Consider the following 15,498-nt stretch of genomic DNA (forward strand, 5'->3'; position numbering starts at 1 on the left):
GTGTGTTCTCAAAAGAGACGAAGACATTCTAAAACAAAGTGAGTTTTCCAGGCTGACTATGAAGGGTAAGGAAGGCTTGGCAAGCTAAGGTCCCCCGAGGACTTCCCGTAATATATAACAGTGGATGTGGGAAGAGCAGCAGAGGGCAAACCATGGCTCACCCACTCATAGACCACGGCGGGGACTGGCACTTTACAGAGAGGAGCAAAGACAGATCTGGGACCAGAAAGGTGGACCACTGTAGGACAGTTATCAGGGGAAGGAAGGGGTATCCAGGATGCAGGAAAGCCTAGCATCAGGTAGCCAAAGCCTGTGAGAGTTAAGAAAAAATGGTGACGTGAGGTCAGGACCACCAGGCTGTACACTATTTGTACATCAGTGTCACCTAGAGCACTTTTTAAAAGACAGATCCAGGCCCCTCAGCTGGCAATTCTGATTCAGCTGATCAAGACCAAAGCCTAGAAATCTATTTTTCACAAGGGAAGGAGGTGAGTCTGCACTAGAACAAGAAACATTGCCCTTAAAATGGGAATTTTAGTGTACTATAATTTTCATTATATTTTATCCTTAAAATTCACTGTTTGTGAGAGATCATAGTAGAATTGTGTTTATACAAAACTCACAGATTTACCTATCTATATACATACTTCTGTGAGGGGTATCAGAGCATCAGCAGTGCCTTCTAAGATCCTGTGATGTCCAAATACAGTACTAAGGTGCTGTACCTATACTGTGGCTATCTACAGTTTCTAAACTGGGTAGTTCATTAGTGTTTAGAATTAAACATTAAACTTAAATATTCCATTTAAATAATAGAAAACATTTCTAGCTATTAGAAGCACTTTTACTACCAATTTTATGGAACTTTTTAGTTTCCTTTTTTTTTTTCAGAAGTTCAGTTTTAAACCAGTTTTCATAGATAATTTTACATTACTTCTAGTGTCTTTTCTCAAGCACTTTTGAGACTGTAACTGTGTTCAAAAAAAGCCTATTGAAGAGTAAAAGCTATACCTCTGTTCCTTAGTTTAATAAATTATAAAAACCCCTCCAGTTCTTTTTAGAGTGCTCTTGTAGAAAACCAAACTGATCACTAGGTTTTATTTATCACAGTATCATCAAGTATATCTGTACTTCTAATTTTGGTGTTTAGCATCTATTACCATAAAATACTTTTAGGTTTGAGAATAAATGCATGGTTTTATTCAGAAGCTGACAAGTAAGGAAAATGTTTTATTAATTTAAAACACTAGTTTCTATTTTGAAATTCATTTGCCTGTTTTTTGTTTTTGTTTTGCTTTTTTAAATAAAAAATTCCTTCTGCCCTGAAAAATTTCAATATTCTTACTTCTGGACAATGCTATGCACACAGTATGAATGGCCAAATTAGAATCTATTAATTCAGAATTGACCATACATAGTTCCACTGTGATTTTTAAGGTATGACATGCATACAAATGACAATGTTTCCACCTAGAACGAAAGTTCCCATACTTCAATCTTTAAATGAAAGGGGTAACAAATGCTTCCTTTCAGAATCACACATATCCCTGGCTAACAGAAGTGATATTATTTTAAAAACTCGATCTGTTCATTTCTCCATTAGCCTCACCAGAAGCTGTGGAAAGAAGAAACCACATCCCCTTCTCTGACTGCATTTCTTCAGGATCTGCAGCTACTCCCCTCTGGCAGATATTCTTTCATAAGGCAGTTCTTACAGTACCCCTTGACATGCCACCCTCACCTACAAAAAGCTGTTCACATGAAGCAAAGTTAAGATTCCTTTTTTACTGCTTTAACTTTTGGATATTTTTCTGGAGGCTTCCAAATATCAGTAGAGAAACCTAGGGAAACATTCCTTTATTTTAAAAACTATGTGTTTAGCATCTTATTGTGCTATGTTCTGTGCTACGTACAGAGACTACGCGATTTTTTTAAAATCAAATATATTACCACCCTTTAAAAGGGAGTTTCTGAACTAACGTGTCACACAGACAAGTAAACAATAATGAAAATTTGGTATGGACGGTGGCGGAATAGGAGAGTGGTTTTAGGTCAGAGGGGCAGTGAGCCCAGACTGAGGAGACAGAAGAGAACATCGCAGAAGTTTCTTACAGGAAATAATGCCAATGTTGAGACCTGCGTGATAAGCAGGACTTAGGTAAATGAAAAGGAAGGAAAGTGAGCATTCCAAGCAAAGGGAATAGCATATGGAAAGTCCCAGAGGGGAGAGAGAAATTTCATATGATGAATGTAGGAAGATGCAGAAGAATTGCAAAAGATGAGAATGGAGAAACTGGGACTAGATTCTGAATTGCCTTCTTAGTATTGTTAGCATTTGGCTCATTAAAGGAATAATGAGGAATAACTTGAGAATTATTTCTTTGGGAAGTTTTAAGGGCAATCATAATGTACTCACGTTTTCTTTCTAGAAAGATCACTCTGGCCTAGTGTGGAAAATTTATTTCGAGAGGGCAAAACTGGAGGCACGATGATTTTCTGACATATGGTCTGATTTTAGTGAGTAGCAGTAGAAATGTAAAGAAATAGACAAATTTGGGAGATCCTTAAGAGGTAAAAATCACGGGACTTGGTGATTTACTCATTTAGAATTTAAAAGTGAAACCCAGATTTCCAGTTTGGTCAATGAGTAGATAAATATGCCTGGGATAAGAAGCAGGGGAAGGAAGTGGGAGAAGGATCTGATGAGTTTGAGGTGCCTGGGAGACCCTAGGAATGTTGATATATAGATACGAAGCTCTATAAAATTATGATCACCTGATCACCTACAAAAAGGTGATCTGGGCTGACTAATCAATATTTGGAAGTCAGAGGCAGTAAAATGACAAATAGAGGCCTTGGGTGAGGATGAGCGCTCTCAGGGAAAGTGTTTAAGGTGAAACAAGAGAAGAGCCTTAGGGAAGTATCAACATTTAAGGAATCAGTTGGAAAATGGGAGCCTACACAATAGACTATGAAGGAGCAACCAAAAAGAACAAGAAGTGGGATGTGTGTGATTCTGAAATGAAGACTTTATTACCCCTTTCATTTAAAGATTGAAGTATGGGAACTTTAGTTCTAGGTGGAAAAATTGTCATTTATATCATGGAAACCCAGGGAAGAGAGGGCTTCAAAAAGGAGGACGTGGTCAGCTGTAGTGAATATTACTGAGAGATTGTGACGGCTAAGGCCTGAGAAGAGACTACTAGTTTTAACAACAATGTTGTTGGTAACATTGGTCATAGTAGTTTCTCTGAAGGGGTGACCAGAGAGCTGCAAGAATGAGTAGAGGTGAGTGCAGAAGTGAAAAAGGGGAGCAGAGACAACACTTGTAAGTGTCACTGTAAATGGAATAAAGGAAACAAGAGGTCTACCAAGGGACATGGATTGAGAGGGCCTTTTCCATTTTTATTTTAAGAAGGAAGACACTTGAGTATGTTGAAATGCTGATGGAAATGAGCAAAGACTGAGGGAGAGTTGAAGATACAGGAACAAAGGGAGATAATTGATGGAGAGCCCTTGAGGATGATGGAGGGGTTGAGATTCATGATGGGTTGGCCTTAGACAAGGTACATGGGTTAAAAGGCAAAAGAAAAAAAAAGAAAAGAAAGAAAGAGGGAAAGAAAGAAAAGAAGAAAGAAAGAAAAAGGAAGGAAGGAAGGAAGGAAAGGAAAAGAATTGTTTTTTAGAGTAGCAATAGAATCTAGGTGGGATAAAGAATCAGGAGTCATAAAACACAAATGATAAATAAGATATGAAGGCCAGATGTTGTTGTGTATTTTAATAAGTTCCTAACTATCATACTATACATATTACACTGGAAAGAGCCGTGACTTCGACAGCACTTCTGTTTACTAGTTGTGTAAATTACTAAGACAAGTAATTTAACTTCGTTTTTGTAATCTATAAAAAAATGGAAATTTTATAAATCTACCTTGAAAGCCTATATTAAGGAATACATTTTGATCATGTTAAGTCAGTATTAACATAATGATGGTCCTGTTGTAAGATTCTCAAGTAACTGAAAACATATTTACTATCGTCTTATCTTAAGAATCAGTTTTCCTGGTTGTCTTTAGAAGATAATAAGCAAAATCACTGGAAGACAACCAATAGCTTTAGCGTATGGATACACAACACATAGCATAGTGCCAGACACATAATATCTACTCAAGAAATATGCATATAATAAATTACTGAAAGACAGCTTGGGGGTTCCATCTATGTTATTCAAACCTTTGCTTTCACTATATTCCAGTAAATGCTCCAGCCTCAATCCTCTTCACTCTCTGCTAGTTAGTCACTTCAGGGTCATAGAAGAAAACAAATACATCACCTGAGGAGGTTTGTCTTGACTATTAATCCATTTTTGCACACACAGCCTACAAAGAAGAAAATCACTTGACTCACATGGCCCAGAAGGCTAGAGTAGATGGGACCTGATCTGTTGCTTCTCTCCTCTGTTACTTAGTGTCATTTTCAACATTGTCACCAATGAAGCTCACTAAGAAAGGATGCCTGAATTAACCACAAGCAAATAATTTTGGTCGAAAATGCATAAATTTAGTTCAAGACAAAAAGGAAGAGAATAAATATATTCTTAGCATAAAATGGTTTCCCACATCATTTTCTTTCTCTAAAGTTTATAGCAAACTTTGTCTCCTGAGAACAGCTTGAAAGTAAGGAGATGCTGAGGGGAAAACTCAGTGGGGAGAGCTGCAGCAAATTGCCCCAGATAAGCTTAAGGCAACTCCAGCTCTGGACTCCCAAGACGCTAATGAACCATAGATTCCTACCTCTTCCCAAGGCCTGATATTTACAGAAATGTTATCAAAGACATCTAAAGTTCCATAAAATATTGTATTTTTAAAAGGTCTTCAAACCAAGTCCTGTAAACCGATAGGAGTTACCCACTTGCTGAGAGTTAATAGGCTCTTGACTGAGTGGTGAAGTTTGAAAAGGACCATTAGAGACAGAACACAACTTCTCCCAGCGGCCTGCTCTCTTCACTGTTCTGAGCGCTCTGCCTTCGAAAGCCAGGCAGGGCATTGCCAAGTCAAAAAACAGAGCAAACAACTAAGGAGCTACTTATTTTGCTCTTAATAATAAAATGTTTTGAGGTCCAGGATTTCTAACTAAATCTATATGAGCCTTTTTATGCCAAATTATTGGATTATAATTGTATTTGGATGTCATAAATGAAAATGTTGCATACAAGTTTTTCTCGCAAGATTTCACAGATTTTTCAGTATTTATCTATGTAAATATATTACAAGTAGAAACTGAGTTAATAAAAGCCCATGCAAATAATCATCCACTATTGTTGCATTTCAATTACTCCAGTCTCCAAATTACTATGTATATTTGAGATGCTGGTACTTTTTCCAATTTAAATTCTAGCAATTCCTGAATCATGTCATCAAGGCCTTGCCTGAGAATGCAGTAACATGAAAATTAGTTTTCTTACACTTTATTTTAATTTTATATTCAATAGGAATATTTATAGCATATGCAAGCAATGATAAGGATAATCACATTTCACATTTGATATTAGTACCTATGACTGGTGGAATGAAGAGGAATTTCTGTTTATTTGCATCCATCCTCTTCCCAACCCATACCACTGCCTTACTAGCAAAGTTTCTGATCCAAGTAGTTTCAATTATTTTTCTGAGAAAATAGAATAATGTTGAACTTGCAGAAGAAATGTTAAATTTGTAGCAAGAATGTTGAAGGACATGGTCTCTGTTGTGAAGAGTTGTTTTCTAAGTCTTTAACAGAGATTAAATAACAAGAATGTTATGTCTGGTTGTCTGCTCTTTACAAAACTTGAGAATTGATTGTATCCTTAAATTCTCTGTGTCCCTCACGCTAGGCTGTCACTTTTAGCTAGCATTTTTATTGGAGTCTGTGTCCCAGAAGCTTTAGAAAGGAGAGACTCTTCTACTCATCTATGCCTTAAAGAAACTATGACAGCAGGTGAGGCTATTGTGGAATCTGTTAAGTTGCAGGAACCCAGACTTCATTACATCCAGAACCCATTCAATAGGAATGCTTTTCTAGTCTTTAAAAAACTTCGACCGCAACTCAAGCTAGATATGAGGTTTTACTGCCTCGTATGTTTATACCTGATAAGATAAGGAGAGGAAATCATAAGAATTGTATATCTTCTTTGAAACCAACTCTAACCAACAATGGGGACAATCATGACTTTATTACTATATTCATAAGTTTTTTCTGTCCCAGGCACAATGTAAATATAAGGAGAACAAAACAGTTTTTCCTTTTCTAGTTCAATAAAAGTAGTTTCATTTTGCTTTGGAGAAATGGCAGTAAGTAGGGGAAGGGTAAAATTAAGTAATTACAAACGGTGTGCAAGAATATGAATATTTCAATACTGGGGTTTCCCTCTACTGTCATTACATATAAAAAATAGCAAGATTACATAAATACATTTAAAATTGAAAATTTTTGTTTTCTATAAAAGTATGACACATTTTGTGGGCCAACAGCAAAAGATAGTTGAAAAGATAATAAATCAAACTGTAATACTCACATGCTTGTGCATGTCAAGATCATATGGGATGTTAAAGCATGATTTTAAAAATTGAATTGAGGTCCACTAAACAAAAGAAAGGCAATACATTACATAGTAAAGGTTCTCTCTGCTAGAATGTCTGAATTACCGACATAGTCAAAATGCAAGATATTTTATACCCTTTCAAAAGGTAACATGTTCCATAATTAAGGCAAAAGTAATTTATTTTGTTTAACATATATAAATAATATCTCTATTTCTCGACATCTTTCTCCTAGCATATCAAAATAATATTTTATAATAAATGTTAGTAAATATTCATGATTAATCATAAGTAAATTTTAGCAATAGAAATAAATATTACTTTCAGAATTCAATGAACTTAGAGTTCCAAAATAATCTAATCAATATACATTAACAGTCTACAACATTCCTGAGAAAGGGCCACACAGCTCCTTTCAATACCACCGGAAGCCCACTACTTTACAATAGAACTCATTCTCCTATTGAACAGCTCTAGTTGTTTAAAAATATGCAGTGGAGATCTGCCCCCCTAAAACATCCACTAAATTCCTGATGTTTCCTCCAGTTTAGGATCTTTTCAATTTACTCGGAAATGCTTACACAGAATCAGACTCTTCTGGATGAATCAGTGGCCTAGGAATTTGATTACATTTGAAATAAAGTCCTAATTAAAGTAGGGCATTACCAGAGAAATATCATTCACCCAGCCCCCAAAGGCCTTGCAGACTGTAGTGAACAATGGGTAGGGTCTAGTTCTCTGGTCTGTACAACAGAAGTTTGACCTTATAAAACTTCAGAATTGAGTGGACTGAAGAAAGTTAACATGTAACCCCGTCAAAAAATAAACAGAAATTCGGAACTAGTCACTTCTCTCAATTGAAATATGTAACTGTTAAATGAGTAAGATATTCATGTTGTTTTGTCAAAGCCATTCCAATGTGAAGGCTACATAGAAGTCAAATTATTTTAAGAATGACTAGGCAGTAGAGCATCAGAACAAGAGAAATGGGTTAACTGACTAAATATTTAATAGCATCAGAAACTAATAACCTGGTGCATCTGTCTCTGCACCTGGGACTCTGGGTTTGCTAGTTCAGGTTGGTTTTTTAAAACACACCAACTTGGGTGGTTGCAGTGACTCACGGCTGTAATCCCAGCACTTTGGGAGGCTGAGACAGGTGGATTACTTGAGGCCAGGACTTCAAGATCAGCCTGGCCAACATGGAAAACCCCCATCTCTACTAAAAAATACAAAAAGTTAGCCAGGGTAATGGCACATGCCTATAGTCCCACCTAATAGGAAGGCAGAGACACAAGAATCACTTGAGCCCAGGAGGTGGAAGTTGCAGTGAGCCAAAATCACGCCACTACATTCTATCCTGGGTAATAGAGTAAGACCATCAAAATAAAAAACAAAAACACACCAACTTGGAAAGCACTTGGATAGAAAATACAACTTAACTTTCAGAACTTCTTTGGCCAACCTTTAATCTTTGTCCAAAGGGAAACATTCTTTTTTATAGAAATATGGATTTAGTCAAATTTTACACTGTAATATTTCTGCTTTGATCCATAATGTGTTCTTTTGATAAATTAATTATCTAAACAACATCTTATTTTCAGCTTTTTAGGGAAAGGAATACAGGGGCAATGGTAAACACATACACACACACGCATGTACATACTGGACTGTATTGATTTAAGTCTGAACTGCTAAATCTGACTTTGCCCCCTTTCTACCCACTTAACCTTACTTGACTTGCAGTAAGGTAAGGCCTCACCATTTGCCATTCTCTGTCTCTTTAGCTTTCCCTGTTTCTTTCCTTGCAAGCACCAGGGTAGAAACAATATGTGTAGCTGTACTATAGAACAGCCCACTTCAATAGCTCTTGACCGAAGTGTTGACTAGCAATGGGCATGAGACCTATTAGCTCTGCTGCAAACAACTCAGATTATATCAGAAATTGTTCTTCAAAAGGTCAGGAACTCTCTAGAACAAACCATTTATAAACATGTAAACAGGAAACTAGTTGAGGATTTTAAACAGAGACATGAAGAGTTTCTACCACAGCCTCTTATCTGTTTTAGAAGAAAGAGCACAACCCTTACATTAAACCTCTTTTTTTAAATGGAGGACAGAGAAATCAATGTCTAAATCATAAGCTACTGAAGGAAACATGCAGACTTCCCGATATACATATAATTTTTATATAATTTAAAATGTTTAATGCTTTGTTATTGCTTAATACCTACTATACATAAACATTAAGATCACAAACACTATGGTTCATATACATGTTTGTTTGGATATTAGATTTCTGTGTTTCTACTCTTCTTAATATACTAAAATCTCATGTCTAAAATATGTCTATTCCATTACTAGCAGTGGTTATATATTCAGGTTTTCAATCAACTGATTTACTTGTTTGGATTGACTATAAATTTGTTGACATATATTGATGATTCCTCATTTTCTTGCCCAGAGATCATTTCTTCTACTCATTTATTTTCAGTCTCTCTGCTTTCTTATTTGACAGTATCCTATGAGCAGCATAACAGAGCATTCCAAGCTCATAAGGAATAGTGTAAACTGGTTACCAGATTTTACGATGGAAACTATTCCCTGCCCATGTGATCACCCTGGCTGGATAATGAACTCTGTGAAAATATCCATGTCTTACCACACTAAGGCAACAACCTCATTCAAACAAGCTCTTGTTTTTCCCTTATACTTCAGTTCATAATTGTGAATATGGCACGAATCCAGAAACAAACTGTCAGTATGGGGTGAGGTACAGTGTTAAAAATAAAATAGACTAAAAACTGGATTTTCACTTTTAAAAATTCTTGATATTCTTTTGTAACTGACAGAAAGAAAAATAGTCCTAATAAGATGTGTTTGAAAAATACTATAGCTCAAAAGACAGTGTATAACTGAAATTTAGGGAACTCACAGAAAATTTCCCTGCATGCAGGTGTTCAGAAGCACTGAGGGGTTACTAATGAACCCTAAATAGAAGTGTCAAATAGTTTGTTATGGGAAGAAGGTCCAGAAATAAAAGTGAAAATCAGAGCTGGTTCATTACACCGGCAGTATGACTGGCAAACCCCACTGCTAACGTCTCCTTTAAACCGCAGGTGCATGGTTTGAGCGCTATGGTGTGTAGCCCCCGGCCCTGGCACAGAATGAACACAGCCTCCTCCATGGGTTCACAAATTGCCCTGCTTCCATTTTAGTCACATGTTCCCATGTGGGAAATTTCACCCAACACCACCACTTTAATTTTGGTGTATTTGCTTACTGCAGCTGCACTTGCTACCAAAAACATCATACCACAAAATTCCAAAGTAACTTCAAAGAAGAGGGAAGAAACCAAAAAAGTTCTATACATTCTTAGTTTTCTCCATGGAAGTAGTTTGTTCAGTTTAATAGCAGTTATCAATGTGGAAATACTGTAATTCAAACAAACAAAAAAAATCACCAACCATCCTAGCTAAAGAGACACAGATAAGAAACAAACTAATGATTTAAATGTCATCTACAGGCTCTCTAGTATACTGATGGTAAACCCCTTACAAATTTGGGTGTGTAACATAAAATATTGCCCATCATAATGATGCATATAAATATCTCTACACAAGAAAAGACTATACATATTTTACAACTTTTTTCAGACTTTAATGTTTTGCAGATGGCATCTGGATCTTAAAGATGTATAGATATTTTGCAGCTCTGCTTAATCATAAATAATACATTTGTCTGATTCATTAATACCAGAGGCATGTTTTTTCTCCCGATGAATATGCTTATCATCCATGACTGCCAATAATAAAAACCCTTATATGGAAATAACCCATTTCATAAAAAAGGAATTCACTTGCCATTTTCCATTCCTGCTGACTAATTACTAGGGTGTTGAAGAGTACCTTCAGATTGAAGAATGTCTTCAGATTGAGTTCATAAAATCTATATTTCTCATGTGTTTGGGCAGAAATTTTCAAGAATGTCATATTTCAGATTTAGTGAAAGCTCAAGGCAAAAGTTTTATCATGAAATGAACATATTAAGACTCAAAAGACACTTAAAGATGACGTTACAAATATGAAGCAAATGTATTAGGACTAACAAAGGTCAAAAAAATTCAAATACCTACGAAAACATGGCAAAACAAGTAGAACATGTTGTAATGGCACGCAAAAGTGTTCATTTTAGTGTTTATTCTTTATCATGAGTTTAGGTTTCATATAGCATTGTTAATATAGGCCAAATATGCATTTAAATATATTTATAGTATTCAGTGTCTACTATGTGAATATCTACATAAGTTATTTTGAAATGACGTTTTCTTGTTCAATAGGTTTATTTTGACAACAAAAAAAATGTATGGATGCTAGTGAAAATCATGTTTGCAGTAGATTTTAAAAGCCTCAAAGAATACATTTGTTGAAATTTGCATTCGGTTTGAAAAACGTGTGTTTAACAATTGAACACGGCCATATTTTAACTTTTAAGCTCTCTTGTTGTGAAAGTATCAAGGTATTACAGCAATTTACTCTTAAGGACATTATGCTGGGCTTTGAAATTTAAAAAATAGGATATTTCTTCTTGGAGTATTTCATGATCAATGTACAGTCCCTATGCGAGGAAAATTAAAGCTGTCTGACAAGTCCTAGAAACACCACTAGCTGTTAAAGACGTAGGAAATTGCATAAAAGCATAAAAAGCACTGGGTAATTTTGCAAATTTCATCTCTAAACACAATTGTAAAGATGTCTGTCTTTCAGTTCTTTCTTCCTCTTATTTCTGAAGCATAGCCCTTTAGTTCTTGCCGTTTTAAAATCTTTGCCTACCATAGCTTTGCTTCTTAATGTACTGGTTGATCTTACCAGGCTAAAAAAGTATTTACAGGGGGTGCTTGCTTTTATCTGTATTCACAGAGAATGCTAACAAATTAGAAGAAAGTGCCAGAGAACACCACATACCTTGTCCGGAACATTACAATGGCTTCTGCATGCATGGGAAGTGTGAGCATTCTATCAATATGCAGGAGCCGTCTTGCAGGTAACGTTTTTACTCATAAGCATAGTTAATGTATAAAGTTAATATGAGAAACTAAATTGTGATGTTTATAGAAAATTGGTCGACATTCTTCTTGAATGGGTGATCAGCAACAAAACTTTTCTCTGCTTCTCCTGTGCATGTATACACACACACATACACACTAAAAAATATATATGTGTGCACCTTACACACTATATAACACAGTACTAAACTCTTCTAGTAGAATTTGAAATTGTACTTTGTGCATTATAAGCTCCTTAAAGGTACCAGTTCCTCTGTATTACCTCTCTTTCTCCTGAACACAGAATAGTACTTGGCATATATCATGTGCTCAGTAAGTATTTATCAGACAAATGAATGGATGAAGCCTCATGTATTTTAGATAGCATAGTTGCTTCTCAGAGTTCATCTCTTCCTAAGTCCTTCAGGTCTTCTCATAAATATCATCAATCCTTGTTTTGCCAGGCATTCACTATTTTCTATAGAGCTGCTCTCCCATGGGGCCTTGCAAAGTGAAATCATTAGCTATACCTCCACAGTTTCAAACTCAGTAGAGACACAAAGAAATTGCCTATCTGGATTTAGTTTATGAATATAAATACTGGCCAGGCATGATGGCTCACACCTGTAATCCCACACTTTGGGAAGCCGAGGTGAGAAGATCACTTGAAGCCAGGAGTTTAAGACTAGCCTGGGCAACAAAGGAAGATCCTATCCCTAAAAAAAAAAAATTTTAAATAAAAAAATTAAAAATTAGCCATTCAGGGTTGCATGCACCTGTAGTCCCAGGAGCTACTTGAGAGCTGAGATGGGATGATCCCTTGAGCCCAGGAGTTCAAGCCTGCAGTGAGCTATGGTCACACCACTACACTCCAGCCTAGGCAACCAAGCAAGACCCCATCTCTTACATATGTACAAATATATATTTATTTAAATACCTCCTGTGTATTCATGTCTAAAATATAATTATTTCAGAGATGGCAAAGCCAAAATGAAAACATGATTTATTTTTATTTTTATTTACATTAAGTACAAGTGACATATGATGAAATAGGTTGTATTTTCATTTACAACAGAAAGTTTCTCTCTCTGTCTCTCCCCCTCCCACTCTTCCTCCCTTTCTCCACCCCTCCACCTAGAGCTGTCTTCCTTTCATGTTTTCCCTCCACAAAATATACTAGCACAGGCCTTCAACTGAAGTCAGGCAGAGTGAACAAAACTGAGAAGTTACTCCTGCTACCCGCTCACTCCCCAGCAGTGTCATTATTATTAAACCCTTCCTGATGGAGAGAAAAAAATTCTCAGGATGTAGTTATAAGAAATTCAAAGTGAAGTAATAGAATACTTCCACAAAATCAATGACATGTAGATCCCCTTTAAGTATTGTTTTCTTATGAGCTATTTTCTCATTTAATAGACACATGCTAATTTTCATATGTAGATTGTCTACCTGAGCTTTCCATGAGGGTTGAGTGGGAGAGGCAACATTCATTCTCAGATGAACACTACCTCGTCTTGTTTTGCAGAACTATATTGCCTACACCATACTTACTTTTTTCTAACAAAATTTGACTCTATCATCAGCAGATGATTTTTTGACCAGAAAACTAATGACTCATCCTGTAACTCTGATCCTAGTATTTCTCAACATTTATTCTGACAATAGCATAGAGAATGTTTCATCCAAAACAAACAGACTAATTTTTATACCCATGTCATCAGAAACAAATACTTTTTCAAGTAAACATGTTGACTTAGGTTGATTAAAGAGCAAATTAAATAACATGTAAAGCTCACCTTTCAGAAAATATAGAAATAACAGTCCTTCTTGGACATGTATTATCTCTCTATATTGTCACCAAAAACAAATTATCGAGTAATCCTCCTACCTTTGAAATTACTATCATAAATGTAAAAAGAAACCACATATCTTATAACTGAGAAACACAAAGACATCTTATTGAAAATAAGTAGTTGTGAGCCATAACCACAAAGTAATATTTATTTAGAAAGGGACACAAAAAGCCCTAATTTTGTGATGAAAATAAATGCCTATCAATCAACTATAAAAATGAAGACAGCAGCTACAGGTAACTGGGCACTATAATTTCTTCCAGGTGTGATGCTGGTTATACTGGACAACACTGTGAAAAAAAGGACTACAGTGTTCTATACGTTGTTCCTGGTCCTGTACGATTTCAGTATGTCTTAATCGCAGCTGTGATTGGAACGATTCAGATTGCTGTCATCTGTGTGGTGGTCCTCTGCATCACAAGGTCAGTAACAGCACTTGGTGGCTACCCAAATAAAGGGATATATTGTTCCTCCTTTATTTAATCAGATCCCTCTGAGTTGAGTTCCTTCATGGACTCTGTGGCCATCCATTCTCTATGAGTCCTATGTCCTTAGCATAAGAGTATTTGAATAGCCAGTGGAGTGGTACAATAGCATATTGGGGTGGTACAAATTACTTCCCTTAATTTTGCCTGATGATAAAGATTATTTATTTTTACCTACTTGAATTAGTATCCTTATCTACCTGAATCAGTATCCTTATGTACCTGAATCTGTTTTAACATATCTTGGTATAATAACAAACACATTTTTATCTTAGGATGACAAAATAGTTTTCAGTCACAAAATGCACAAATACATGTAGTTGTACTTTTATGGTAAATGAAAACCATAGATACATAAAAACATGCAGCAAATATCACAAAAAACTCTTATATCAAATTCCCAGCCGAATCAAAAGGCAATTGTTTCCTGGAGAATCAGGTTGAAAGACACAGGGGTTTCCATCAGTTTCAACAGAAAAGAAAACCATGATTAATTAGCAATGTCTGACATTGGGCTTGGAGTAAAGGAATGAGGCCAGTATTGCTTAATTTCATTAGCATACAAACCAATGATAACCAAGAACTGGACTTTAAGCCAAATGCGAATCATTTATGTTGTGTGTAACCAGAAAAGTCATTGAAGATAGTCCTTACTGACTTGATTTCACTCTTCTATAAAAAGTTCCAAGGAAGTTTCTAAGATTTTCACCAAATTCACAAGGCTTTTAGACTTTCTTCATTTGTGCAGCTCTCCAGTAAATCAAAGTATTTCTCCAAAAATTGTTTTGAACAGATACAAAAATAAAAGAAAGTATCATATCTTTAGAAAATAGGGCCATAATACATTTCAGTATGGTATTGCACTATCTTCTTTTAGGACAAGTGTTGCATTTGCTCTTGAAAAAGACAAAATGTGGTTCATAAATCCTCGCCTGGACTAAAGGCTTAAGGGAAGATCATCGACTAAAGCTTTGGGCTGCTCTAAGCCGAGTTGAGTTCATCAACTCGACTCTCACGTTTAGATGCCAAGTGATTATATTAAAATAGATTATGGGGAACATAAAGATAACAAGAATCCAAAAATATGCATATAAAAAGAAAAAGAAAAGAATCTGAAACATAGGAAACTGTGCCATATTACTCTAATATCTAGCCAATATCAGTACATGAAAAACAAAACCTATATTTAATGGATATAATCTCAACAATGTGATTGCTACTTCAACTACTGACACAAATGCAAAACTGTAAATACTTTAGCAGATGTTTTCAATTCTGTTATGAATCACAGTTGCATTCCCATACATAATAAAAACAACGGAAATATACAGGGTCCTTTCCTCACGAGAAATTGTGTAAGCGTATATTATGTGTGTGTATCATATATGTGTATACACATATACACACATATATATGCACATTTAATAACATTACAGAGAAGGAACAATTATCTCTGCTTTCAAGATAGAGACCCTGAGGTAGAAGTTGGCAAATTGCTGACTTTACACAGCTGAGCAACAAGGGCAGAAATGGGGTCC

At 35.8% G+C, this 15,498-nt stretch overlaps 1 protein-coding gene across 2 annotated transcripts in view; it reads left to right on the plus strand.

Annotated features, from left to right (window-relative positions):
* TMEFF2 (transmembrane protein with EGF-like and two follistatin-like domains 2) overlaps window positions 1-15,498 on the plus strand; it is a 257,697-nt gene that overhangs the window by 237,681 nt on the left and 4,518 nt on the right. For both annotated transcript variants that reach the window (XM_011974207.1, XM_011974206.1), the window contains exons 8-9: window positions 11,498-11,621; window positions 13,739-13,897. In XM_011974207.1, the coding sequence (XP_011829597.1) occupies window positions 11,498-11,621; window positions 13,739-13,897 (283 nt within the window). The remainder of the gene's footprint in view (window positions 1-11,497; window positions 11,622-13,738; window positions 13,898-15,498) is intronic.

Source organism: Mandrillus leucophaeus, unplaced genomic scaffold, assembly GCF_000951045.1.
Source record: "Mandrillus leucophaeus isolate KB7577 unplaced genomic scaffold, Mleu.le_1.0 Scaffold143, whole genome shotgun sequence".
NCBI classification, from domain to species: Eukaryota; Metazoa; Chordata; class Mammalia; order Primates; family Cercopithecidae; genus Mandrillus; species Mandrillus leucophaeus.